The following is a 25,306-nucleotide window of genomic DNA, read 5'->3' as shown; positions in this document are numbered from 1 at the left end:
ATTTACAAGAAATATATATATAAATATGATTATTCTAAATTGAATTAAAAGACATAAACGATATAAAATATATAAATTAACAAATTAAAATACAAAAAAATGTACAATAAAATGAATCGTCGTCATAGTTATGGCACTTTAATAAAAATAAAGTGGGTAAACAATTTAAAAAAATGGAATAATCAGTGTAATTATGATAATAATAACCATAATAATATAAAATGTCGAATATAAGTCAAATTAAAATATTTTAACGTAAAAAAATTCAATAATATATATATTGGGAATGCTTAAAATATAGCAATTTTATCAAGGGAATTTTTCAAATCCATTATCTTATTATACAAATTATTAATATAATCGTAGAAAGCTAGTTTCGTTCCGACTTGTCCTAAGTTTGCTATTATTCTTTTAATGTCGGGACACAATTCTAAGGATACTTGAAAAAATGTTTTATGTTTTTCTATATAATATAAACCATATGGATGAGCATCAGCTTTAATAATTTCTTTTTTTGACAAAATATTTAAGGAATATTTCATTTCATCATAACTTTTAAGAGAACTTAACAATAGTAAGGAATATTCATGTTCATTTAAATTCTTCTCCTTTTCTACTAATGCTTTATTATTTTTATGCACTTCCTTCGGTGCATTTATAATATCATCTATTTTGTCTTTATTTTCCTGATCGATGTTGTCCCCAGTTTGACTGTCTGTATTACCATCTTCTTTTGATTCATCTGGGGCTTCTGCAATTTGAATATTTTCTCCATTTTCTTCAAATTCTTGTAATTCTTCTGCACTTAATTTTTTTTTATGACTATACATTTTTACCCTGTTTATGTAATCATCGAGTGATACATCATTTCCAAGCTTTTCTTTCAATGCATCTTTTTCTTCTTGTGTCATTGCATCATATTTTTCCAAGAATTCGTCTGGTTTATATCCTAATGTTTCTATCAATGCCGTAATTTGCATTCCTTCCGATTTTTGATCATTTGGCTGAACATTTTCATTTTTATTAATTATCTTATTTACTGCATTTTCGCCCATGTTTTGTATTGCGTTTTTTAATTCTTCTACTAAAAAGGTGATAAGTTTTTTATTAAAAAGTGTATGATACTTATTGGCAAGGTAGCACATTAATTTTAATTGCTCGAATGAAATATTAGAAAGATGATTTGAAATACCAAAAATTAAATTATTTAAAAACATAAGGCTTTTAAAAGCATCTTTTTCTTTTTGACTTTTTAAATTGTTCATAATTATATTAAGTTTTTTATCATTTTCTTTAAATTCGTCAATTTTATATTTAATAAAATTAGGATGATTAGAACTAAATTCGTGGATTTGTTTTTCGAATTGTTTAATTCCATTTTCTACATATCCATCTAAATCATAAAAATGTCTTCTTTTATGTTTTTTATTTTTTATAACTATTTTGTGGCTAACTGGATTTCCTGTTCGAGAATTTATAAACTCAGTTACAAACTCATCTTTGCTTAATTTGTGAGTACTAAATCCAATATCAAATTTATTTGACCATTTTGAATATTTACTAATATCACAACCTTTAGGCCTTAAGTCAGAGTGTATTGTGGTCAATAAATAGCAAGCAACAGGATAAATTGACCCAATCATTTTTCCAAAATATCCTCTACCCATCATAGTAGATTTATCAAACAATACTCTAGAGGATGAACCATTAATAAATAAATCAAGAGGTCCAAATTTTATATATTCCATTAAATTATCATGGGAACTAAAATATCCATCTATATTATAATAGAAAAAAAAGTTTCTTAGGATATTATGAAATGAAAGTTCTTCAAATGAATAATTATCTGATCTTCTACCACTAGAAATAAATGGATGATGACCAACCACAAAAATCCAATCACTTTCTTTAGCACTTTCTAACAAAACTTTATTTATCCAATTATATTGCTCACGGAAAGATCGATAATTTCTTATAATAGGAAATCCAATCATTAATGACCATGTATCAATAAAAATAAAAGATGCTCTAAATTTCTCTTGAACTCCATTTTTCTCTTTATTATTATATACAAAATCATAGTTAATACGATAATAATTATTTGGGAAAAAATAACCTGGAATTCTTTTTGTGTAATGTTCTTGTATTTGCTCACTAGGAAAATAAAAATAATCCTTTTCTCCAAATATAGAGAAAAACGGTATTGAATCATTTTCTCCTTCTTTTTTAGTAGTTTTATTTTTATTAATATTATGATTTTTTGTATTATCATTAATGTGTTCGCTAAAGCCGTTATTATTTTCAGAATTGCTATTGTTTTCATTTTTGCCAGTACCATTATTCAATGGAGTAGTAGATGCATTATCTTGTTTATTTGTTTTCTCTGGATTTGTATTATTCATTTGTTTTTCTATCTCTTTAGAAAGTTCATACATACTATCATTAGTATCTGGATATAAATATGAATCATCTTCTGGTTCATCTTCACTTTTTTTTTTAAAAGTAAATAAATCCCTAATTATTTTATGCCATTCAAAATTTTTTAAATAATCCAATTCTTCTAAATCTGGCACATTATCTCCTAAGTTAATTACAAAATCAGCATTGTTTGTTTTATGCCAATCTTTCATAGCATTAGAAGTACTTTTTAGCTCATTAAAACCTATCAATTTTAACATTTGTTCTTCATCATAGGTATTTTCTTTTTTAATCCCACGGCCAATATCTCCTAACATCATAAAATTTATAGAATTCGAATCATCTTTTTCAATTTCAAAATTAAAATCTCGATTTTGCATCCATACGGACCTTAATTTGCAATAAGCACTTAAGCAATTTGGTGGGACAAACATTTCATCATCAGTCATATTATATTTTCCATATACTTTTATTTTAGACAAATTTTGTGCTTTTGAAACAATAGAAAGCTCATCTTCGTTTTTATTGACAAGCCCAAAATATTCTTTAACTAATTTAATTTGTAAATACAACTCATCAAAAATATCATAAGAAAAAAATATACCTATAATATTTGTATATCTAACAAGATTATCAAATGTTGTTATTCCTAATTTTTTTAAACCAGTATACAATTTTTTAACAACTTTATTATCTTCATTTGATGTTATGAAACTAATTAAAGATATTACATTTAATGAAGCATCACTTAAAAAAAAATCATTTCTCATTTTATAGATAACTCCAGGTTTTCCTTTTTTAATTTGTTTATTACTTTTCGTTTTTTTAGCATATTTACTTTCGGATTTGCATACATTACTTTCGTCTGTTTTATTAGAACTATCCGAATTTTCATTTTGGTCATTTGTGTTTAGCTCTTTAGTATCATTTTCATCAGTATCTGAATCACTTATTGGCTTACATACTAAATCTACATGTTCCATATTTTCAAAATCGGGAATATAATTTTGTTTATTTTGAAAAACTTTTTTTGGTATATACGCTTTTTTTTTGTTATGAATGCTGTAAAAGCGAGATCCATCGTTTTTCCATTCTTTTAAAAATTTATCATATAACATATTTTTTTTATTTACAACGGTTTCGATCCATTCGCCATCTTTATTGTCGCTACTATTGTATGCCTTTTTAATTTCATAGATATAATTATCTCTTTCATTTATAAACTCATTCATAAATTCACCTTCCACTGAATTCATTAATTTGCTTCTATCTTGAAAACTATTTAATATGTGACTAAATTTACTTAAATTGTCCCGATAATGGGTAAACAATAAAGATAATATATCGATTAATTTTACATGAACCACTATTTCTTCTTCTGTACCATATTGAGAGCCTAAAAATACTAATAGCTCATTAAAAAGGTGTGTATATATATTTTTACTCTTAAAAATGGAGAAACGCACATAATCTCCATATTTATATTTCACTTTATCAAATTCATTGGTTCCTCGTCTTTTTAAATAGTTGGGATATTCATCATCTTCATCACTATCATCTTCAATATCTTCATTTTGTTCCTGCATTACTCTGTTAAATAAATCTTTTACATCATATTTTAAAATCACATTATAATTAATTAATTCATTATTTGCAGAATACTTAAATAGTACAAGGGGGAGGAATATTAAAAAAAAATTTGAGATATTCATTGCCGTTCCATTTAATTAAATAATATAAAATAAAAAAGGTATAATATATTTTTAGCAATCCTTTTTAATAGATTAAATGTAGAAAAATATTTATATTATTTTTTATGTAGAGTAGTATACCCCCATGCACGCGTTTCCCCCTCCTTTTATATGTAAAACTTAAAATTATAGCAAGTTCGAAATTTTAAATAAAATTATGTAATTTAACTAATTATTTTATAGGGATAAATAAGTCTATAATTTTGTAAAACGCGCACCGTTTAAAAAAGTATGGAAATTAATAGTTTACAACGTATTAATGCAAAAAAATATAAATGATTAAATCTTCAAAAACATACAAATCATATGTTTAATCTCATTTATGATAAACCATTTTTGTGGTAACTTAAATTATTATATTAATATATATGGAACTTCTTTTTGGTGCATGTAACATGCAAAACTAAAAGCAAAACACTATTTTTAAAAGTTTGTTAAGGATAATATACACCTCAATATTTTTAATAGTGGTTTAAATGCAAAATCGATTACACAATAATTTTTTTAAACATTGTAATATAATTTTTTATATATAATAACAACATCATTAAATAATGTTAAAAATTATATGTTTCATTGACATGCAACATTAGATGATTGCTCACATATAAACACAAAAAATTGCAATTTTATTAAATTTCCAAAAAAATATTAATCAAATTTTGTAATTCAATTTCTACAATTCAAATTCTATAATTCAAATATATTTGTAAAAATTAACATTATGTAAATTACATTAATTTTGAAATTATAAAATTTCATAAATTAAATATAGCAATATTATTATTACCTTTTATTAAATTATACATATTTATGATCTATAATATAATAACAAAATGGTAAATTATATTACTTTATCAATGTGTAATTTTTTACACATATACATCTATATTATTTTATATAATATTAGTAAAACATTGTAAAAGCACTTCTGTAAATTCGTCGCAAGTTTTTAATATATGAAATTTCAAATCATTTACTTGTTCTATTAAAGTTCACATATTAATAAAATTGGGAAAAAATATAAGTAAATGGAAAAAATTGGAAAAAATTTCAGCATCTTTGTATTATGTATATAAATATTTTTTAACTTTCCAAAAAATATAATAATAACTTTATTTATTATTTTTTAAAGGGAATTAATTTGGTTGAAAGTCTGAATAATAGCATTTCGCCTTTAATAACAAATTTATAACAATATTATGTAAATAAAATTCAAACAAACCGCCAAAAAAAAAGTAAAATATATAGAATATATATATAAAGGAAAATATAAAAAAATATATAACAAATTGCATATAAGTATTTAAAAAATAAACAAAAATATTATATATTTACAAATTTTAAGAATAAAATAAATTTTTATAAGGAAAACTATCGAGGGTTAATGGTGCTTATATTATCATGTGGTGAATGATTCAATAAATTAATGTTCCATTCATGGCTTATTATTTTTTTTGATTCCACAAATTCTTTTAAATTTTGTATAATCACATTTGCTAAGTCGTATTCATCGTAAATATCCTGCAAAAAATATAGTTGGACAATAAAAAATTTTTTAAATTACTATTTATATGTTTTATCATGTAAATATATTTGCATATTTATGTGTGTATATATCCATTTATTAATTAATATTTATTTTTTAATAAAAAATAAAATTACCTTAAACTGTGATATATTTAAAGACATGTTACACCCTTTATTGATCTCTTCAATTAACATGCAATATTCGTCATCCTACGAAAGAATAAATTAAAAATTTTGATTATAACTCTATCTACATATATATATGCACAGATATATATATAATTTGTTTGTTCTATAAATTACATTTAAGGAGCAAATAGGTTTGTATAATTTCAAATTAATTTTAGCATTTCTAATGTTTTCCAATATACTATTTATGATAACATTTTTGTAGTATCGTCTCAAGTATCCCTGAAAAATTATCAAACAATGCATTATGCAATGTGTAATCATATATATATGCAATTGGTTGTATCTTAAAATATTAATATTTTATATGAACCGTATAGATATTATGATTATTCTTACCTTATAATACATATGCAACAATTTGAGTATAATCAAGTGGTGAAATTTTATTGGAAGTAATAAAATTGAAATATAGGCCAAAAGAGATATGACAACCTATTCCATAAAAAGGAAGTAAATCAAATAGATGAATAAATAAGGGTGTCTTATTGAGAATTATATGAATAACAATAAATATAAGTATATATGGAAATAATCTGTATAAAAAGATATATTATGCATGTCTCTATATATCTCTCGTTGAGTGTATTTTTTAGTCTTACCTTTGTCAAATTAAAATTTTTGTGATTGAATAGATTCAAAAATTTTTCAAAATAAAGATTGAGTATCATATGCTTGTGCATAAATATTTTTAGGTTTGTTTTGGCATGCTTGTAGACCGCGAGAATATTTTTTTTATCTTTGTTTTCCTCATAATTCCTATTTGGTAGGAAGTTATTTTTAAATTCGTTTTTTTTCATATGTCCGTTATCTGATGAAAAATCGCCCTCTTCTTCACTATATTCTTGGTCATATTTTTGATTCATTTTAATATTTTCCTTTTTATTTTGAACAAATATTTGTGCAAAAATATTTTTCTTCATATATATGTTTTTATGTTTATTTGTATACAATGAATTGGCATTCGAAGAAAATATGTTTTTCTGATATATTATTTTGACAATGCTATTGAAATCTTTATTTTTTTTCTTATCATATTTTTTTGCTTTTAAATACATGTATTTTGATATTTTAAACAGATTATATATATCATGAATATAAAAATATAAAATTGTAAAGAACAAAAAGTAATTAATTATAAATATTAAAACGCCATAAAGAAGCTTATGTCGTATACTACTTTTTTCTATTGAATTATAATAATCTCTTTTATTCAATAAAAATTTATTGAATTTATTTATTTTTTTCGTAAAAAAATGGGACTCTCTGTTCCTTTTATTTAAGGTATTTCCCTTACTAAATTTGCTATGCGAATTGCGGTCTTTATAATAGCTAAGACTTCTATAATTATAAAAATTTTTTAAAGAATTTAAATATTCTATATTATTCTCGATAGTACTAAGGTTTAAAGCGCTAATTGTATTGCTAAGATATTTAAGTTTCCAATTTTGATAAAATAACTCATTTCTTTGTGTAAAACATTTTAATAATTCTCTTGAATTTAAATTATTCCAATTGTTATTATGTACTAATTCCAAATTTGATAAATTTCGTTTATATATTTTGTTTGAGTAAATTTTTTGTTGCTCATTTTTGGTTATACTACTAAGCATTTCATAAGCTATGTTAGAATTACTTAATAACTTAAATTTATTTTTTATATTTTTAAAATAATCATCCAATGTTTGAAGCTCGTTTTTTAAATCCATTCTAATTTTATTTTTAAAAACATTATTACTATAAAGAGATTGTTCTAAGGAGTTGTGAAAGCTCTCATGATTCTTTTGAAAGATTGATTTTAAAAATTCTGGATTTTCAGGAATTTTTTCAGATTTTTCGGTTTGTGTATTATTTATATTTAATGCAATTGTATCATAAGTATCTATTTTGTCTTTTTCATCTTTATATATATCATATGATAACATAGGTTGTTTGGGTGTTAACTTTTCTTTTTTTTTATCTTTTAAATAGGTTTTATTTTTAAATCTTTTAAAATGCTTTTTCATATTATCAAAGAGATTATTCCCTTTTTTTTTTAACAAATTCGTTTTATATTCGGCATCATTTAATTTATCGTTCTCGGGGTTTTTATTTTCATCGTCACTCTTTTCTATACTTATAGATTTGTAAAGCATACTATTATATTGAATATTCTTATCATTTTTTAAAAAATTCAAATCATTACTATACTTCATTTTGATATCTTCCTTATTTACATTTTTTAAATAATTTTTCATATTGTCTATATAATCTAAATCATTTTTACCACCACTTTTAGAAATTGCTGCCATATCATATTCACTAAAATGCCCCTTTTCATGAATATTTTTAAGTCCATAATCATCTTTTTGTAAACCCTTTAAAATTTTATATGAAATATTTGCATTTATAGCATACAAATGCTTACATTTGTAACTAAAATGGGAATGATTTTTATGTCCTTTCATCTTTAAACCTAATAATTCTTTGCTATAACTTAGTGAAAGAGTATCATTTTCTACATTATCGACATTACTATTATAATTTATTGAAGATATTTTTTTAATATAATCCACTGATTTGTTATTTTGTATTTTATTTTTACTAAATTCTTTAGCTATATCATTTCTTCTATGCGTAATGTTCCTGCTTATTTTCATTGATATTTCACAACTCTTTTTTCTGAGCCCTCTACTCGTTATTTTTTCTTCCAATTGCATTACTTTTTTTTCTATTGAATTTTTTTTTATATTTAATGATATACTACGCATTTTATTAAGGGTAATATTGTTCTCATTTTTATAATCAATTTTATTTTCACCACTTCCATAAATTATCAATCTATGTATATTATTAGTAACATCTCGCAGGTGCCTATTTCGAGAATTTTTGTTATTATTAAAATGTAAATCTATGTCTAATATTCCTCCAATGTTGGTTCTCTTTTGAACTTCATATTTTGTATTCATATAAATAGAAGTATTATTGATAGTATTTTTCTTATCATCAGTATTATTATTTTTTTTTTCTTTGGGTGTATCCTTTTTATAATTACTTATTTGTAAAAATTCGTTATCAGAACATAAACTGATCGATAAATTATCGTCAAGATAATTGTCATTTAAAGTATTATAAGATTCTTCATCTTCAATATTTGATTGAGAATTATTTGTTTTTTCATTTTTCGAGCAATTACTATCATTGTTTATATTATTCTTAGCAATTTTATTGTTAATTTTATTTTTAATTATATCAAAACCACTTTTTATACCACTAGTTTTTTCATTTTTTCGTTTTTGCATTTCTGATTTATAAATATTTTTTATTTGGGTAATTTTTCCTTCTTTTATATCTTTTAATTTTCCAAAAATGTTCATAATTGTATTTTTATTTTCCTTATTATCATCATTCTCATTATTCACATCATTTGGATTGTCATTTAAAGTATCTGTAGTATCATGAATTTTTTCTTTATCATCATTATCAATATAACTATTATTGGAAAAATCATTAAGGGTACTTTCTTTTTGATCTTGAGGATTTTTTATTTTATCATTTAATAAATCCACGTTTTTTTCATATTGATTATTCATTCCAGATTTATGGTTATCTTTTAAATGAGAATTTTCATGAAATGCCTCAATTTTTTTTAATATTTTTGAAGAATTACCCATTAATTTTTCATAATTTGTTTTTTTTTTCTTCTTCTTATTATTATCATATTTATTAAGATCAGTTATATCAGCATTATTTCTTTGATTTATTATGTTTCCATCGCTTATATTTTTATTGGCATCATTGCTATCGTTCTTACTATTATTATCTTGAGTATCCCTCATCGTATCATTCAAAGTACTATCAAGCTTGTTATTATTTTTATCATTACAATTATAACTATTATTATTACTATTTATTTTTTCAGGAGAACGGTGAACATGGGATTTATCGTCATTATTAAATGTAATACAGATATTAGCTTGTTTATTTTGTTCTAAATTTTGACTGGAATTATCTATTGTTCCTGTTTTGCTATCACTGACATTTTTTTGAGGAGTGTTAAGTTTCATATCTGATGAATTTTTTGGAGTTTTTGATCCATCATTGTTGTGTTCGGTGGTTTCATTTTTATTCACGTTTTTTTCGTTATTTTTTTTATGTTTTTCAATTTCATTTGATTCATTGCATAATATTTGTTCAGTCTCATGTGTTTTTTGATTACTGTTTAGCGGATCTATATTGTTCTCCAATGCTTTGATATCCTTTGCTTCATTTGAATCCTTTAATAAATTTTGATTTAAATCAATTTTAATATGTTTTTTTTGCTGTTTCCATCTTTTAAATATTCGTTTTGGTCTGAATAAGAAATTTGAAGTATAATTTTTCTCCTCAGTTTTTTTATTTGGTGTAATTTTTGGATTTTCTTCTTTAACATTAACTGAATTATTGGACTTTTCTTTTTGTTTTACCGTATTTTTTTCTTTTTTTTTCATTTTATTTAAAAAATATATATATAAAGGAAAATCATTATTTAGCCCACCATGCACAGTAATTATGAACAAACAATGGGCGTAAATGTAAATTAATATCATGTTGATATATAATTTTTTGATAGTATTGTAAAAATATTTAGGAAAATATTCAACAATGTTATATAACGAATCATTAGTACTTATATTTATATAATAATCGGAAATTTTATTTATATTTTTTTTTTTATCTGGGACATCTGTGTTTTTTATTTTACTTTTTTGATCTATGTGTTTATCATCAAATAAGAAATTTACGTTATCTTTGCTATCATAATTATAGTCATTATGTCCATTTCTTGTATTTGTGCTATTTCTTTTGTTTCTATTTATATTATACTCATTATGACTACTTTCAAAATAATCAAAATTAGGTGAAATTGCATTCGAACTAATTCTACCATTTTTACACTCTTTATAACTTTGTTCAATGTTATTGGTATTACTGTTTTTAATGTAACTTTTGCAGGGCTTATAATATTGAAAATAACTTTTTTCATATACAAGTAAATCAATCGAATATTTTTCATTATTTATTTCAAAATAGAAGTTATTATTAGTATTATTTTTACTCGATAACTCATGCGATGCATATTTATCATCATTTTGTTCTTTTGTATTATTTTCATTGTTAGACTGATAATAATTATTTCTCATATTGTTCATAATTTTTACTTCTAAATCTGCCAACATAGCGTCATTCACATTAAAACAATCTGATGATTTTTGTAAATCAAAATTATAACTACTATCGTATGTGTCATTGTTGTAATCATTTTCATCACTGTTATAACTTTCAGTATCTTCTCTGTCGTCGTCATATTTTGAAACAAGAAAAGTATTTCTGTGTATATATGATTCTTGTTCCTTAGCATTTAATCCATTATATGCTTCAGATATATTAGATGGAATAAAATTCCCTTGAGTGTCATTGCCCCTTAAAATATGATTTTCTCTATTTTTTATATATTCATCAAATGGGCATCCATGGTGATATAATTTATCTTTAACATTATTTGAATATAAATTTTCATTTGTATTATTTAAATAATTGTCTGTATGTTTATTTGACAAATTTTTATTATATTCTCCTAAATCATAATACTCCATTAACTGGTTTTTATTATTACTAATCAGATTGTGTATTTTTCTATTTCTTAGCATTTTATTGTAAAATTTTGTATTATATTTGTTATCCGTATCTATGTTATTATTAAACCCTTCTAAATAATTATAATTGTTTTTTAAATAAGTCATATCATTTGAATATTTCTCATTTTCTAAATTATTTCCACTTTTTTTCTTTGTATTATTGATTTTTTTATCTTTTTTGCCTATGAAATATTTTCGTAAGTTGTTCAATATATTATCATTTACCTTTTCCTCCTTTTTACATTTTGCATTTTCTCCTTTTTCTCTATCTATACCATCAGCTTTAACATTTTTATCTCTCGGAACGTTAACTAGCTGATTATCATTCATATGTTTGTTGCTTAAAGAATTTAATACATCATACTTCTGATTATTATTATATTGATCGTTTTTTGGACATCTATCATAAAGGAGTATAGAATGGCCCCTAACTCCCTTAGAGTTACCATTATTGTCTCTTCTAGTATGTTCCCTTGTGTGACTCTCTTTCTTTGGAATACTATAATATCTACTACCATGATTATCTGCATCATTTTTGTTTATATCCTTCAATTCAGGATAATTATTTATATAATTACTATCGATATTGTTTTTGTAGTCAATATGATTACTTCCCTTGATCATTGTGTCAAATATTCTATGTTTGGAATTTTCATAAGTTTCCTTTTTTCTAAATATATGAGATTCTAAATATTCAATTTTATTTGGGCTATTGGATTTTTTGTCAGAATGCTTATGAACAAATTTTTTACCATAATATTTTCTTTTGACTATTCTATCTAGAGATATATGGTTCTTATTTATCCCATTATTATCATCATTTGGAAAAAAATAACTATTATAATACTTACCAAAATATGTAGGAGTATATGCAAAGAAATATAGGCATTTGCATCTGTGATATTTATAAAGATATTGAAAAAATACTGGAAATTTATTCAATATAAACATATGGACAAATGTATGCAAATGATAAAGATCTGATTTATTTGATATTTTGCACAATAAATTATGAGGGAAAAATAAATATAATATAGGATATTGATATAATAGGTATCTATACGTATCATAATTTTTTTCATTATTTATCGAAATTAAAAATATGATTGTTAATAATAATATAATGTGTATATAATTTTTAAAATAGGAACATAAAAAAATATATATTAATGAAATAATAGAAACTGGAAAACTTCTAAATTCAAAAATATCATTTAATTTATTTAAAAATTGATTGAATCTATTTTTGATTTGCATTGTTCTTCTCACATTATTTAAAAACAAACTAATTAGCTGGTAATTATTATTTAGATTATTATTTGGCATAGACAAATTTTCATTATCACCCAGCATGTTTCCGCCATTTTCTTGTGGTAATAAATATTCGAATCTGTTTTTACTTTTATATATAAATATATGTACATATACATTATCATCCGTAGAATCATCTGCATATTTATTATTCTTTGGTGCATTTTTTTTTTGGTCATTTGTTAATTTTTTTACAAAGAAATAATTCTTATCAAAAATTATATTTTTTTGGTTCAATAATGAATCTTCATTTAATAATTTTGAATCAGCTTTATTATTATCTAGAGGAAATTCCAAATTTTCTATCGCATTTGAACTTGTAGAACCAAGGAACGAATCATTATAACTATTTTTGTATATATTATTATTTTTTTTTTTTTGATAATTTTTATAATCGCCCGAACTCATGTGTGAATTATATAATTCGGTATCCCTTTTGCCATTGTTTAGATATAAATCAAAATAAATGTGTTTCTCAATTTCATAGCTATATAATATAAAATACCCTAAATATATATCAAGGTCGGTATAAAAATGAAACACAATTTTGTTGTGCTGATCGGCGAAAAGAGGTATAAACATATCTTTATTGTATTCATATTTATAATAATACAAAAAATCGTTCACATCTATTATTGTGTATATGTAACTATATTTTATTTGCTCTATATTCTTTATCTTTAATATATTTATATATATATAGTTATAGGCATTCTGCATCATTGAATTATAATATTTTTTTAAGAATTTAAAATACATTGGCGAAGAATAATATAATCCATAATTTCTTAAAAAACCATTTTGTGCATTTTTAAAAAATAATATTTTCACATATTTTTTTATAGACCCATATATAGAAATTATTTTCATCAAATTAATAAATTCAGTAATTAAACTCAGGTTATGATTTGCTAATCTAATTTCCTCATTGTTAAAGTGAAATCCATCATTTGATATTTTATAATAATCTTTGCTTTTTTTTTTAGCGTTTTTTTTTTTTGTCGAAAAAAAGTTACTATTATCTGAGCTAGAACTTATATTATCTATACATATTCTTTTTGCATAAATAGTAAATTTATATATGTTATTTGAGCTTTTATATATATCACTAATTCTTGAATGAGATATATCATATATATCTCGATTTACAACTTTGTAAATATTATTGATATTTTGCTTAAATTTGTTTATAATTAAAAACTTTTTTTTTAACATTATAATTCTTTTTCTATATATATGCGTTGCACTTGTCTTCTTATACATATTACAAGAAATTGTATAATCGAATTTATTTATAAGAGTGTTTAAATATATATTAACTCCATTTTTTGTATCATGATCACTATATTTTTTATTATTAATATTATAACCTTTTGCTATAGTATTTATATCCTCTTTGTTAGTATAATTATTTGACACTAATTCACTGGGTAAATCACAAACATCTTTATTATGTTCTTCATTCACTATCTCAGTATTGTTTATGCCTTTATTTTTAAAATCTGATTGTTTATCTTTACTGTTACACGCTGAATAATTGCTGCTGTATTTCTTTTCTATGCTATGAGTTTTTTCTATTTGGTTTTTATAAAATTCCTTATTTGAATTATTTGATTTCTTAAGGCTATCACTTTTACCTTTATTTAAATCCTTGTTTTTAATAGAACTTGAGTTTTTCTTATAAGCACTGTTATGTGATTCATTCCTTTTATTTTCGTCCTTGATATTATTATTAAATTTATTCAGATAGAAATCATAAATGTTATTGTTGTATTTGTGATTGTTAATTTCATTATATAAATAATATTCTGTTAAATCTGCTTTTGATTTATTATTTAGATTTTCTTCGTCATCGGATGACGAAGAATCATATATATTTTCATATCCATTACTTAAAATATGTGATCCGCTATCATCCTTTTTAACACTATAATTCCAATCCATGTCGGTTTCATTTTTTTTATCATCATTATGCTTAGAATAATTATTCATCATTTTTATTTATTATTACTGTCATTATTTGGTGTTTTTGTACATATTATATATGATCATGTGTTTTGTATTATTGTCGTGTATTCAAAATATAGCTAATACTGCACTTTAGCCTTCAAAAATACTATAATAAGGATTTGTTAACGATATATTAATGAGTTATTTTACCCTTTAAATTAATTCATATTAATGCTTATCATTTTATCCAACATGTATATATGTTGTGATAAAATAATCAACACGACTCGGATAAGTTTATGCAAATATAAACCAATTAAGGACGCATATATCCACGTTAGTTATATATATGTGTTCTATATTTTCTGCTCATATTTTTATATAAATACAAATGGTAGTAACAAAAAAACAAATTAAACACAAAATTTTGTACACTTTGGAATGTGCTTATTAAACTCTTAAATATTTTATTCCATAATAATTTTATTTTTGTTATACTAATAACTTTAAAAGAAGTTTTCAATCTATTTATTTCCAATATATTAAAGAGTATGCTTACATATTTAATAGGCCTAAAATGTATACAGTGTGCTAAGGTATATGCATAGTATTATTATCACAGGTCTAATATGTTAATATATAACGTTGTTTATAATTACTCAAAAAAAATTAAAATAAAGTAAAACATATATATAATAATTAATTTCAAAATATACTAAAAAAAACGTATACAAAAAACATATATTTTATTCTTTGATAATTAAAGAATAAAAATAAATAAAATTTATCATTAGATAAATATGAATGAATTTTCAAATTTTACTTATACTTTTTTTACATTTTGTAAATATATCACAAAAGGTAAATTATATAAAAATGTAAAAATCCCAAAACAGCGGAAAAAATAAAATAAAAAAGAATAAAGTAAAAAATCACGAATAATGCTTGGCGTAATATTTTTTAAACACAATATATTAGTTAATTGCATACTTCAAAGGGCAATATTTAAATGTATGCCTTTCATTATATGTATTTTGTAATATATAATATTTTTTTATTCACGAACATATTTTGTATAATTTTTTATACAAAAAAATATAACCACAAAATTGAAATATTAGTTAAAAAAGTATATTATAATTTTTTTATATAAATATAGCATTTCCCTACTGACAAAAAACTATTAAATTGAAAACGATCACAATAACATAAGAATAAACATAACGGCGGGTTTATATTAAAAAGTATATCTTTTAATTCACAATTATTTCATATAATTACCATACGCTAGTATTTTTTGGGATATTTATTTATTTATTTTCCATTTTTTTATTTTTTTCTATATTTTTTCTAGTGGCACTGTCAACAAGAAAGAAAAAAAAACCTCGTAATACCATAAATAGTAAAATTTTAAAAATTAGAAAAAGGAAACGAGATTTTGACGAAGGTAACAAAAACCATTTTGCACATTTAGCATTATGCTATGAAATTAAGACCGAATTTTTATATTGTTTTGATATATTATACTTCTATGATGTGCATACGATAAACCGCTGTATTTATTTTAATTTCCCCCTATTTAATAATTTATATTTACAGTGTATAATGATTACCATGGTAAACCTGTTCTTCCGTATGATGTAGATAAAAAAGGATGTGGTATGTTTAACTATCCGAAACATAAGTTTACATATAACTATTTAGTATATATTATTCATCTTTATGGTATGTATTCAAATAATTTAAACTTATTAATAACATTTTAATAGGACAATTTAAATGCTATGCTTGTGACATTTATTTCATAAATGATGATGCAATGAAACAACACGAAAAAACGAAGAAACATCGAAGACGAGTAAAACTCATGACTAAGGAAACGCCATATACTTACGTAAGGCTTTATATGCATATTTATCACGCATTGCCACTTATTTGATCGACATGCATAATATTGCAATATTTATATATTCCGGTATTTTCCTTTTCATTGTTTGGTTTTTCAGAAGGATGCATTACGAGCTGCTGAAATTACTTTCTAATTTAATTACATTAATGGTATGGAGGCATGACCTTTCCTCAAATATCTGTGAATGAAATTATTTTTGTAAACTTCAAAAATAAATTCAAATAATAAATTGTTTGGTCTAATTGTAGGAAGTCGATATATTCAATTTCCGAAAATTGATCATAGTGATCACTTTGTAAAGAAATGTTTTTTAAGTTAATATTTTCTTTCACCACTTTATTAATTTTTTCAATATTATTATGTTTCAATATTTTTGTCAAAAAATGCTGAAACATCATTATATGGTGTTTAGTATCTTCTTCATCATTTTCTTGTTTGCTAAATTCATTCAATGCTTTTTTTTCTTTTTTATTATTATTATTATTATTTAATAACATTAATTCACATAATTCAAATAGACAAAACAAAATAGATTTATGTTTGGATATATTTTTTCCATGTCTTTTTTCGCATTCCTCATTTTCCATTTTGGAAATCCTATTTAAAAAAGAAATAAATTAAGTTAAATTAGGGCATGTTGAAATAGTAACACTAATAACATTATTGTCACTTAACACAATATTTTAAAATATATCATTCGACATGCAACTCCTCCTATTATAAGAATCTATGAGGTATTATATATGCTTGTACATATGTTTACGTGAGTAGCATGCACATTTTCACCATTTTAAATATTTTTACCTGCAAAAGCACGATTCATATTCCATAAATATCAAATCTGTAAACGGGTTATTAGGAAAGTTCGTATTTCCTTTTATATTGATAGTAGTTTTGGATTCGACAGTTTTTAAATTAGATGAATAGAAGTTAATAAATTTAAAACATAATAGGATATCATTAATTATACTTTCTTCTGTATTATCAAAATTAAAATTATAACCATATTTTTTTTTCATTTTGCTAATTTCTACATCAGTGACCAAAAAATTTATTCCTCTTTTTTTCATTAAAAATAATAATGTATACACATCTAATGACTGATTAAATATGTCATTTAACACATCTATTCCATTATCTTGTAATATTATACCTTCATTATTTATGTGAAAAATAAATTCATTAGCAATTTTGCTTTGTATTTTTATAATTACAGTATTTTGAATGTATGTAATTTCCCATTTGACATAAGGGAAGTTACTTATACTATTTAAGCTTAAATAATAGCTACCAACTTTGTTGTTATAAATTTTTAAATATGTTTTATTATTTATTGAAACTTGTTCACTTTCTATTTTAACTAAATTTATTTTATCATGGGAATTTAAGGTATCACATTGATTTTTATCATTTTGTTCATCTTCTATACAATTATTTGTTTTATTTTCAAGTTGATCGCCATCGTTAATTGTGCTGTTCACACTATCAATAAAATCAATTCCATTCACCTCGTCTTTTTTATTTAAATGCAAAAACTTTTCTGGAACAGATAAATTCAACTGTTTCACATTTTGGTTCACTTGAACATAAAAAACTTCCATATAATGATCATTATAAATATAAGAAGGTATTTCAATTTCAAATACATAAGAAAATAAATTATTCATTTCATCTATAGGTAGTAAGTTAATAGTATTAACCTGAGGAAAATGTGTATTATTATTTTCATCAACACAATTTTCTACCTTTTCTGTATTTTTAGTGGGCACATCCAAAGATGAGTTTGGCAAAGATGATTGATTAGTAAATATATTAATTTTAAATAAATCTATTAAAATATGATTATTAATATATTCATAAGATTTATTTTTTATGAGTAAACTTACAAAATGCATGTTATATGGTTTTTTCGAAGGAATCACATATATTGTTGCAGTTTCAAATTGTATTTTATCATTTGAATTTAATACTTCAGTTATTATACTATTTTCAATTGTAAAAAAGTCGTTTTTTATTATATTATTTTCCAATTTATTTAATAAGATATATTTTTTTAATAGCATTTTATTAGTATATTTTATATATTTTTTAAAGAGGTAATTTTTCAGAATAAAAAGGATTTTAAAATTTTCTAGACAATACATTCGTACGTTGGGGCTTATTGTATAATAATCCGTAAACAGAATAAAAAAATATAAATATGTCATTTGAAACATTTCACAACAATTTTGAAAACTTGCTAATTCATATTCTTTAAAAAATTCCTTAAAAAAATGGTAAATAACGTTTATAGATTTGCTGTTTAGGATATTGTAAAAATACGTCGATTTCCTATCGCAATTCACAACATTTTGTGTATCATTTAATTCTTTATTGTGTATACATTTAGTAAAAAAACTATCATATACACATCTGTATATATTTATATCAATATAAAAAAGCGGAACGTTTTTATTTAGAGAATAATATTTTTTAAACAAATTATTTTCTATTCCTTCTTTTGTCTTTTCCATATAAGAACCTATTTTATTTATTAATTTATCATCATACTCATTATATGTGTTTATTCTGATGTTGTCTAATAAATCGTTTTTTTTTTCAATATCTTCAACTTTAGCTTCATTTTCAATCTTAATTTTTGGTATATTTTTTTTTTTTATTTTTATTTTACCCTTCTCATTTTTCTCCCCTATATTTTTTAAATTGGTCTTTTTCTTTTCATCATTAATTTGGCTGTTTACAATCCTCTTTTTCATTTTAATTATATATGTATTTTTATTTTTTGTGAATGGTCTTTTTTTTCTCTATAAACACATAATTTATATAAACCCTTATTTTTTCTCAATTTTAAGGGAAAGTATGGGAAAAATTATTATTAAAGTATGCCAAAAATCCAAATAAACATAAACTAAAATTATTATCGTATAATTATAATAAATCGAAATATTTTTTGTTTCTTACATTAATTTTATTATATTACTTTTATGCACATTTTTTTATATATTTAAGCGTTTTTTGGGGTATTATGTCTAAGACAAAAAAGTATAATAATACTAAAAATAAAAAATATACAAAGATAATTTTAGAAGAAAACAAAAGGAATAAAATATAGTATAAATTTAAAAAACTTCTTATGCTAATGTTAAATAAAGAGATATAAGGAATATGATAAAATCAAAGAATACGATGTATTCCCTTTTTTAAATATCTATGATTTGTAGAAAGGTATAGACTTATTTTTTTTATTCAACAAAACGAATATAAAAATCCCAGTATAAAACATATACCGATTTTTCTTTAGCAGAATAACTTTGAGTATATAAGAAATTGATATTGTGAGAGGAAGATTGAAATATATATACCACATATATGGCATGGATAGTAATGATGCTTAAATGTGACATCTGAATTCCCATATACAAGCAAAGCCTAATTAAATAAATAATACTGTAGCCAAAAAAAGGAGAAAAAAAACGAAATGTAGGAGAGGTATCATTTTTTGTAATATCATTTAAAGTTTTAATAGTGGTGGGAACAATTCTTTGGAAAAGTATTTGAATAGTTAAACCCAGAAATAGCGTCAAGCATTTTTTAATATTTTTTTTAAATAAATTTTGTTATATAGATTTTATTTCATTATTATTTAGTGGGATTATATGAGACAAACCAAACAAAAAAGAGAACAAAGGTATTGAGAAAGAAAAAATACCCAAATTATTTTGATATGACATTTCTTTGGAAATAAATATATAAAAATATTTATAAATAAATATATGTATATGATTTGAAATAAATTTACAAAATGTATTTTTAATGCAATATGCTAAATAAAATATAAAAATATATCTTATAAAATAACGAAAGTAAAACAGTGAAAACTAAATTTTTACAATATTATTTTTTATATAGAGAACCATTCAGATATTTATAAAGCTTATACTAAAAAATAATGAATCAATTGTACATTTTCAAAAAAAAAAAAAAACTATATAAGTGCTTATTTTTAAACATATTTTTTTTAAAGAAATGGTTTAAAAAAGATAAATAAATATTTAATTTTAAATAACTAATTAATATTATTATTTTGTTCTATTTTTTGTTTGGTTTTTGGGTATATAGCGATAAACAAAATGGATAAAATCAACGACGACGAAATATTGAATAAAATATCGAATATGACAAGTAAGTTTAAAAAAATAATATTTATATAATTTGTTTTAAACCGTTAGTCTATATATATGGTACATATCTTAGTGTAAACATATGTATAAATATAATGTAGAGTGAATTTTTACCGCCTTACTTATTTCATACATATTTTCGGTTTAAATATATTCACATGCATACATACGTAGTTATATATATATAATATGTGTATTTTTTTTAGATAACTTAAGCAATGTTTCTTCGTCGGCCACAAGTAATATAAAAAAACAGAAAAAGGTAAAAAAACAAAAGACAGGGAAAAATATGAAAAACTCCAATAAAACAAATAATAATAATGGAAAAAAAAATATTAACAAGGCTGCTGTTATTGGGTCTTATGAGGAGCATAAAAAAAAAGATATATGCAAGTTTTTTTTTAAAAAAGGGAAATGCATACATAACGAGAAGTGCAATTATTCTCATGATGTTACACCAATTTATAAAATTTCAAAATTATGTAAATTTTTAATAAAAGGGAATTGCCATAAAGATAATTGCATGTTTTCTCATGATTATAATTTTTTTTTTTGTCGTAATAACTTAATAAATAATTCATGTACAAATCCATCATGCAAGTTTAAGCATGCCAAAATCGACGCATCTATAACAAATACAGATAAATATAATAGTGAAGTTGATAACCTTTTGAGTAGTGATGACAAAATAAGGTTTTTATACAATAATAAAAATTATTTAACTGAGCTATTAATTAATAAATATTTACCCCCTGATAAATCGGGAGATGTAAATATAGAAAAAATCCATAGAAAAGATATATATCCATGGTTTATTAATGGTATCATTGATCTTATTCAAGTAGACTTTAAACATGGAAATACAAAATATTTTTATGATATATTAAATAATTATAAAAATAAAGACCATAATTTAAATGCATTTTTAACTGAAAATAATGCAAATGATATAATAAATAACATGGGCGAAAATTCCATAAGTCAAAAAGAAAACGATCACAGTGATATTAAAAAAAATGAAAATACCAATGAGGATACGAATGATGCTCATGCAGTTGATAGTAAAACGATAGAAAATAAAAAGGAAAGCGTGGAAAATAATGAACAAAATGAGGAAGAAGACAATGATAATTTCAATGATGATAAGTTTTATTTGAGTGAAGAAGAAGATTATACTCAATACTTAAATAAATATTTTGATATGGATAAATAAACTTAATAATGAGTCTTGTTTAACACAATTGATCATTCTATTGTAATCCCAATGAACCGTGAGTATATGCGTTGTTTGTAGCATACGACATTATTCAGAAATTGTATATAGACATGAAAATGCTTGTATATATATATATTTGAAAATAAAATTTCTTATTATTTAATTAATATTTTAGGTTGAAGAATCAAACAAAAACAGATAAACAAAATAGTATCATTGCAAAACGCCAAATAAAATAAAAATAAAAAATATGCTATCAAATAAAATTTAAAACGAATACAGATGTATGTAGGTACGTGCATACACTTAGTTTCATATAAATTTTTTCTTTTTTTCTGTATACTTTTTTAATTTGTTTTTTCCTATAAAATTATTATAAGCTAATAGTGTAAAAATTAATTTATGAAAATTAATTTTATCAATATTTGAATTTATAAATGAAAAAACAAAAAACTTATTGAGTTTGTTTATATCAAATTGGGTATAATTTTTTTTAAGTATATTTTTTAAAAAAACTAAATCATTTTGATTTTTCACATAAAAAATTTGTAATCTTAGAATTTTTTTATAAATATTACGAATGTTGTCATCGTTTATATTGCAGTCAGATACACGTGCTTTATAATGCTCACATATTTCATCTTCATAGCTATTGCTTTCATTAGTTATATGCATTTTCAATTCATATATTAATGCAATTATAAGCTTGACATATGTTATTTTATCGGTTACGAGCATTTTATTTCCCTGATGTATTTGTCGTTCTACATCATTTGGTATTATACAACTAGGATTATTTTGTGCCGCATTATTACTTTTACAATTTTCTCCTGATATATTATGAGATATATTCATTAAGAGACTATATTTATAACCCCCTACATTTCTATATTCAATTTTTAATAAGGTTTTTATTAATTTAATAATATTAGTTCCTTTGCACATCATAAACGTTATAAAATCAAACTCTTTAATTTTTTCATAAGTACAATAAAATATTAACTTTTCAAAATGTAACCTAGTAAAGCTATTTAAAATGTTTATCGTAGTTATACAAGAAAATCCATTACATTTTTCCCTTATAATTTCACTAAACAATAGAAATAGTTTCTTATCCTTAAAATTATACTTTGAAAATGTATATAAAATATTTTCTATATGCGATGGGGGGATGCTATATATTTTAGGGCGCTTATTATTTTTGTTAACATCACAATTGCTTCCTTTATGGCTAGTATTACAATTATAATTTTGTACGTTGCTATTATTTAGCAATATTTCATTTTGCAAATATTTTAATAAATCCACATTTTCTTCTTTTAAATAATAGTTGCACGCATTTAAAATGTAGACAAGATTTTTATTGGAAATATTGTTCATTTGTTTTATTTTGTTATACATTTCTTTGTAAAATAGGAATACTTCCTTAACATTACAATTTTTGTCAAACAAATGAATGCAATGGGCAAATAGCCTCACTAAGCAATCATCATTTAAATATTTTATTAGTTTTTTCAATGTTAAACTAAAACCTTTAACTAAAGTAATATACCAATTTAATCTATCATTGGTGACGTTATAATTTTCCTTTTTACATATTATGTCATCGGAATGTGTACTATTAAATATCCCTTTATTATAAATATTAGAATAATTAGTGTAGGTGGAATTATGTGAGCACTTTTTTGTTTGAACATCTAATGATGGTGAATATTTTTTTTGAGGGGAAGAAAAGTGATTAATGCTTTGTTGTAATTCATTTAATTTTTTTCCAAATAAATTTAAATTATCTATAAAATTGGCATCACTTTTTAAAAAATTATTATTTTCGTCATTTTGATCAATACTCATGTATTCATAAAATAATTTATTTTCATCAACTGAATTGTATACGTCTTTTTCGCTATTTCTATATATATTAGCTTCCCCTCCATTAATTCGTGAGATATTTAAGCTATTTTGTAAGTAATTAATATTTATACCTTTTAATTTACTAAAAAAATTTATATGGTTAAATATTTTAATTAGCTGTATTATTTTAAAATGAAAATTCTCATCGTATGATTCTTTATTTTCATTCGTTTCAATTTTGTCTAAAAATTTACAATGTAAGAATGGCTCAAATGTGGTTACGAATATTTCATTGAACCTTTCTTCATTTTTTTGATAAAAAAAATCTTTTAAAATTTTATTAAATTGAATAAATATTTTAAAAAAGGTAACAATATTATTTTCGTTACTAATATGTGTATGCTTTATTTCATTATACTCTACCACTACTCTTTGATATGCATCTTTCTCTTTTCTATTCCCTTTCCATCCTTTTCTTTTTAATTCTTCAAAATTGTGATTTGCATATATTAATAATGAATCGATATTAAATATAGAAATATAATCATCAAAATATTTTACACTATTTATATTAATAATTTTTCTTTGTCGCTCTTTTTCTTTCTTTGTTAATGGCGCTTTTATTTTTTCAAGGTATATGTTGAATAAATTATACCTTTTCAAATTTTCTTTAAATAATTTTACTTTATCGAGTTCAGAAGGGTTATTAACACTAAGCTCGCTAGTAATGCCCTTTTTTATTTGCTCACAACAATTGGTGTGCCCATTATCTATTACACTTTTAATTTCATCCTTATATATAGCAGGTAACTTTTTAATGATATTTTCGTTTTGTTCTTTATTTTGATTATGTTTTTTGTTGCATAATAGTGAGAAGTTTCTCTTGTTTTTTTTACAAATTAATGAATTGTAGGAAGAGAAACTATTCGTATTCCGATTTCCACATAAACATTTATGAAAACATTCGATTACAATATTTGCATTTTCATTTATTTTGGTATTTATTAATTTCATAATATACTACATTTATGAATATTGCTAGATACATGGGTATGATTGCTAGCTATTACTACTTTTTTTCAAGCATATTATAAATTTTAAAATAGAGAATCGTCTTATCTAGGAATTTTAACATGAGAAAAAAATAATAATCAACACTAAAATAAAAACAAATAAATTAATAAAAATTCCCACTTATATAATCTTAATTTGTGTATTATATTGTATACCTGCTTGTTATGCTACATTTCCATCTTATTTTCCTGTTCGAATTATTTTACACTTGTTATTTAATTTATTATTTACTCGTTTTTTTATCTTTTTTTATATCTTGTTTTTAGCCA

General features: G+C 22.5%; 6 protein-coding genes across 6 annotated transcripts; 2 read left to right on the top strand and 4 right to left on the bottom strand.

The window, feature by feature from the left end:
- Positions 1–290: 290 nt before the first annotated feature.
- PVVCY_1303040 (serine/threonine protein phosphatase UIS2, putative) lies at positions 291–4,130 on the bottom strand (the record flags this gene model as incomplete). Its single annotated transcript, XM_008623979.1, has 1 exon — positions 291–4,130. One exon carries the CDS (start codon positions 4,128–4,130, stop codon positions 291–293), a length of 3,840 nt encoding a protein of 1,279 aa, XP_008622201.1.
- A 1,413-nt stretch (positions 4,131–5,543) lies between these two features.
- Positions 5,544–14,851, bottom strand: PVVCY_1303030 (conserved Plasmodium protein, unknown function; the record flags this gene model as incomplete). The annotated part of the gene is made up of 5 exons (XM_008623978.1): positions 5,544–5,693; positions 5,835–5,909; positions 6,003–6,110; positions 6,228–6,323; positions 6,491–14,851. 5 exons carry the CDS (start codon positions 14,849–14,851, stop codon positions 5,544–5,546), a joined length of 8,790 nt encoding a protein of 2,929 aa, XP_008622200.1.
- A 755-nt stretch (positions 14,852–15,606) lies between these two features.
- PVVCY_1303020 (zinc finger protein, putative) lies at positions 15,607–16,848 on the top strand (the record flags this gene model as incomplete). The annotated part of the gene is made up of 5 exons (XM_008623977.1): positions 15,607–15,667; positions 16,161–16,253; positions 16,406–16,465; positions 16,576–16,700; positions 16,813–16,848. The coding sequence occupies 5 exons, from the start codon at positions 15,607–15,609 to the stop codon at positions 16,846–16,848; spliced, it is 375 nt and encodes a 124-aa protein (XP_008622199.1).
- Positions 16,849–16,885: 37 nt separating this feature from the next.
- PVVCY_1303010 (conserved Plasmodium protein, unknown function) lies at positions 16,886–19,471 on the bottom strand (the record flags this gene model as incomplete). Its single annotated transcript, XM_008623976.1, has 2 exons — positions 16,886–17,312; positions 17,520–19,471. The coding sequence occupies 2 exons, from the start codon at positions 19,469–19,471 to the stop codon at positions 16,886–16,888; spliced, it is 2,379 nt and encodes a 792-aa protein (XP_008622198.1).
- Positions 19,472–20,845: 1,374 nt separating this feature from the next.
- PVVCY_1303000 (zinc finger protein, putative) lies at positions 20,846–22,109 on the top strand (the record flags this gene model as incomplete). The annotated part of the gene is made up of 2 exons (XM_008623975.1): positions 20,846–20,897; positions 21,103–22,109. 2 exons carry the CDS (start codon positions 20,846–20,848, stop codon positions 22,107–22,109), a joined length of 1,059 nt encoding a protein of 352 aa, XP_008622197.1.
- Positions 22,110–22,424: 315 nt separating this feature from the next.
- Positions 22,425–24,977, bottom strand: PVVCY_1302990 (conserved Plasmodium protein, unknown function; the record flags this gene model as incomplete). The annotated part of the gene is made up of 1 exon (XM_008623974.1): positions 22,425–24,977. The coding sequence occupies one exon, from the start codon at positions 24,975–24,977 to the stop codon at positions 22,425–22,427; it is 2,553 nt and encodes an 850-aa protein (XP_008622196.1).
- Positions 24,978–25,306: the final 329 nt, after the last annotated feature.

The sequence above is a fragment of the Plasmodium vinckei genome, assembly GCF_900681995.1.
Source record: "Plasmodium vinckei vinckei genome assembly, chromosome: PVVCY_13".
NCBI classification, from domain to species: Eukaryota; Apicomplexa; class Aconoidasida; order Haemosporida; family Plasmodiidae; genus Plasmodium; species Plasmodium vinckei.
The sequence above is the reverse complement of the archived record's forward strand: the minus strand, read 5'-3'. Positions and strand labels throughout refer to the sequence as shown.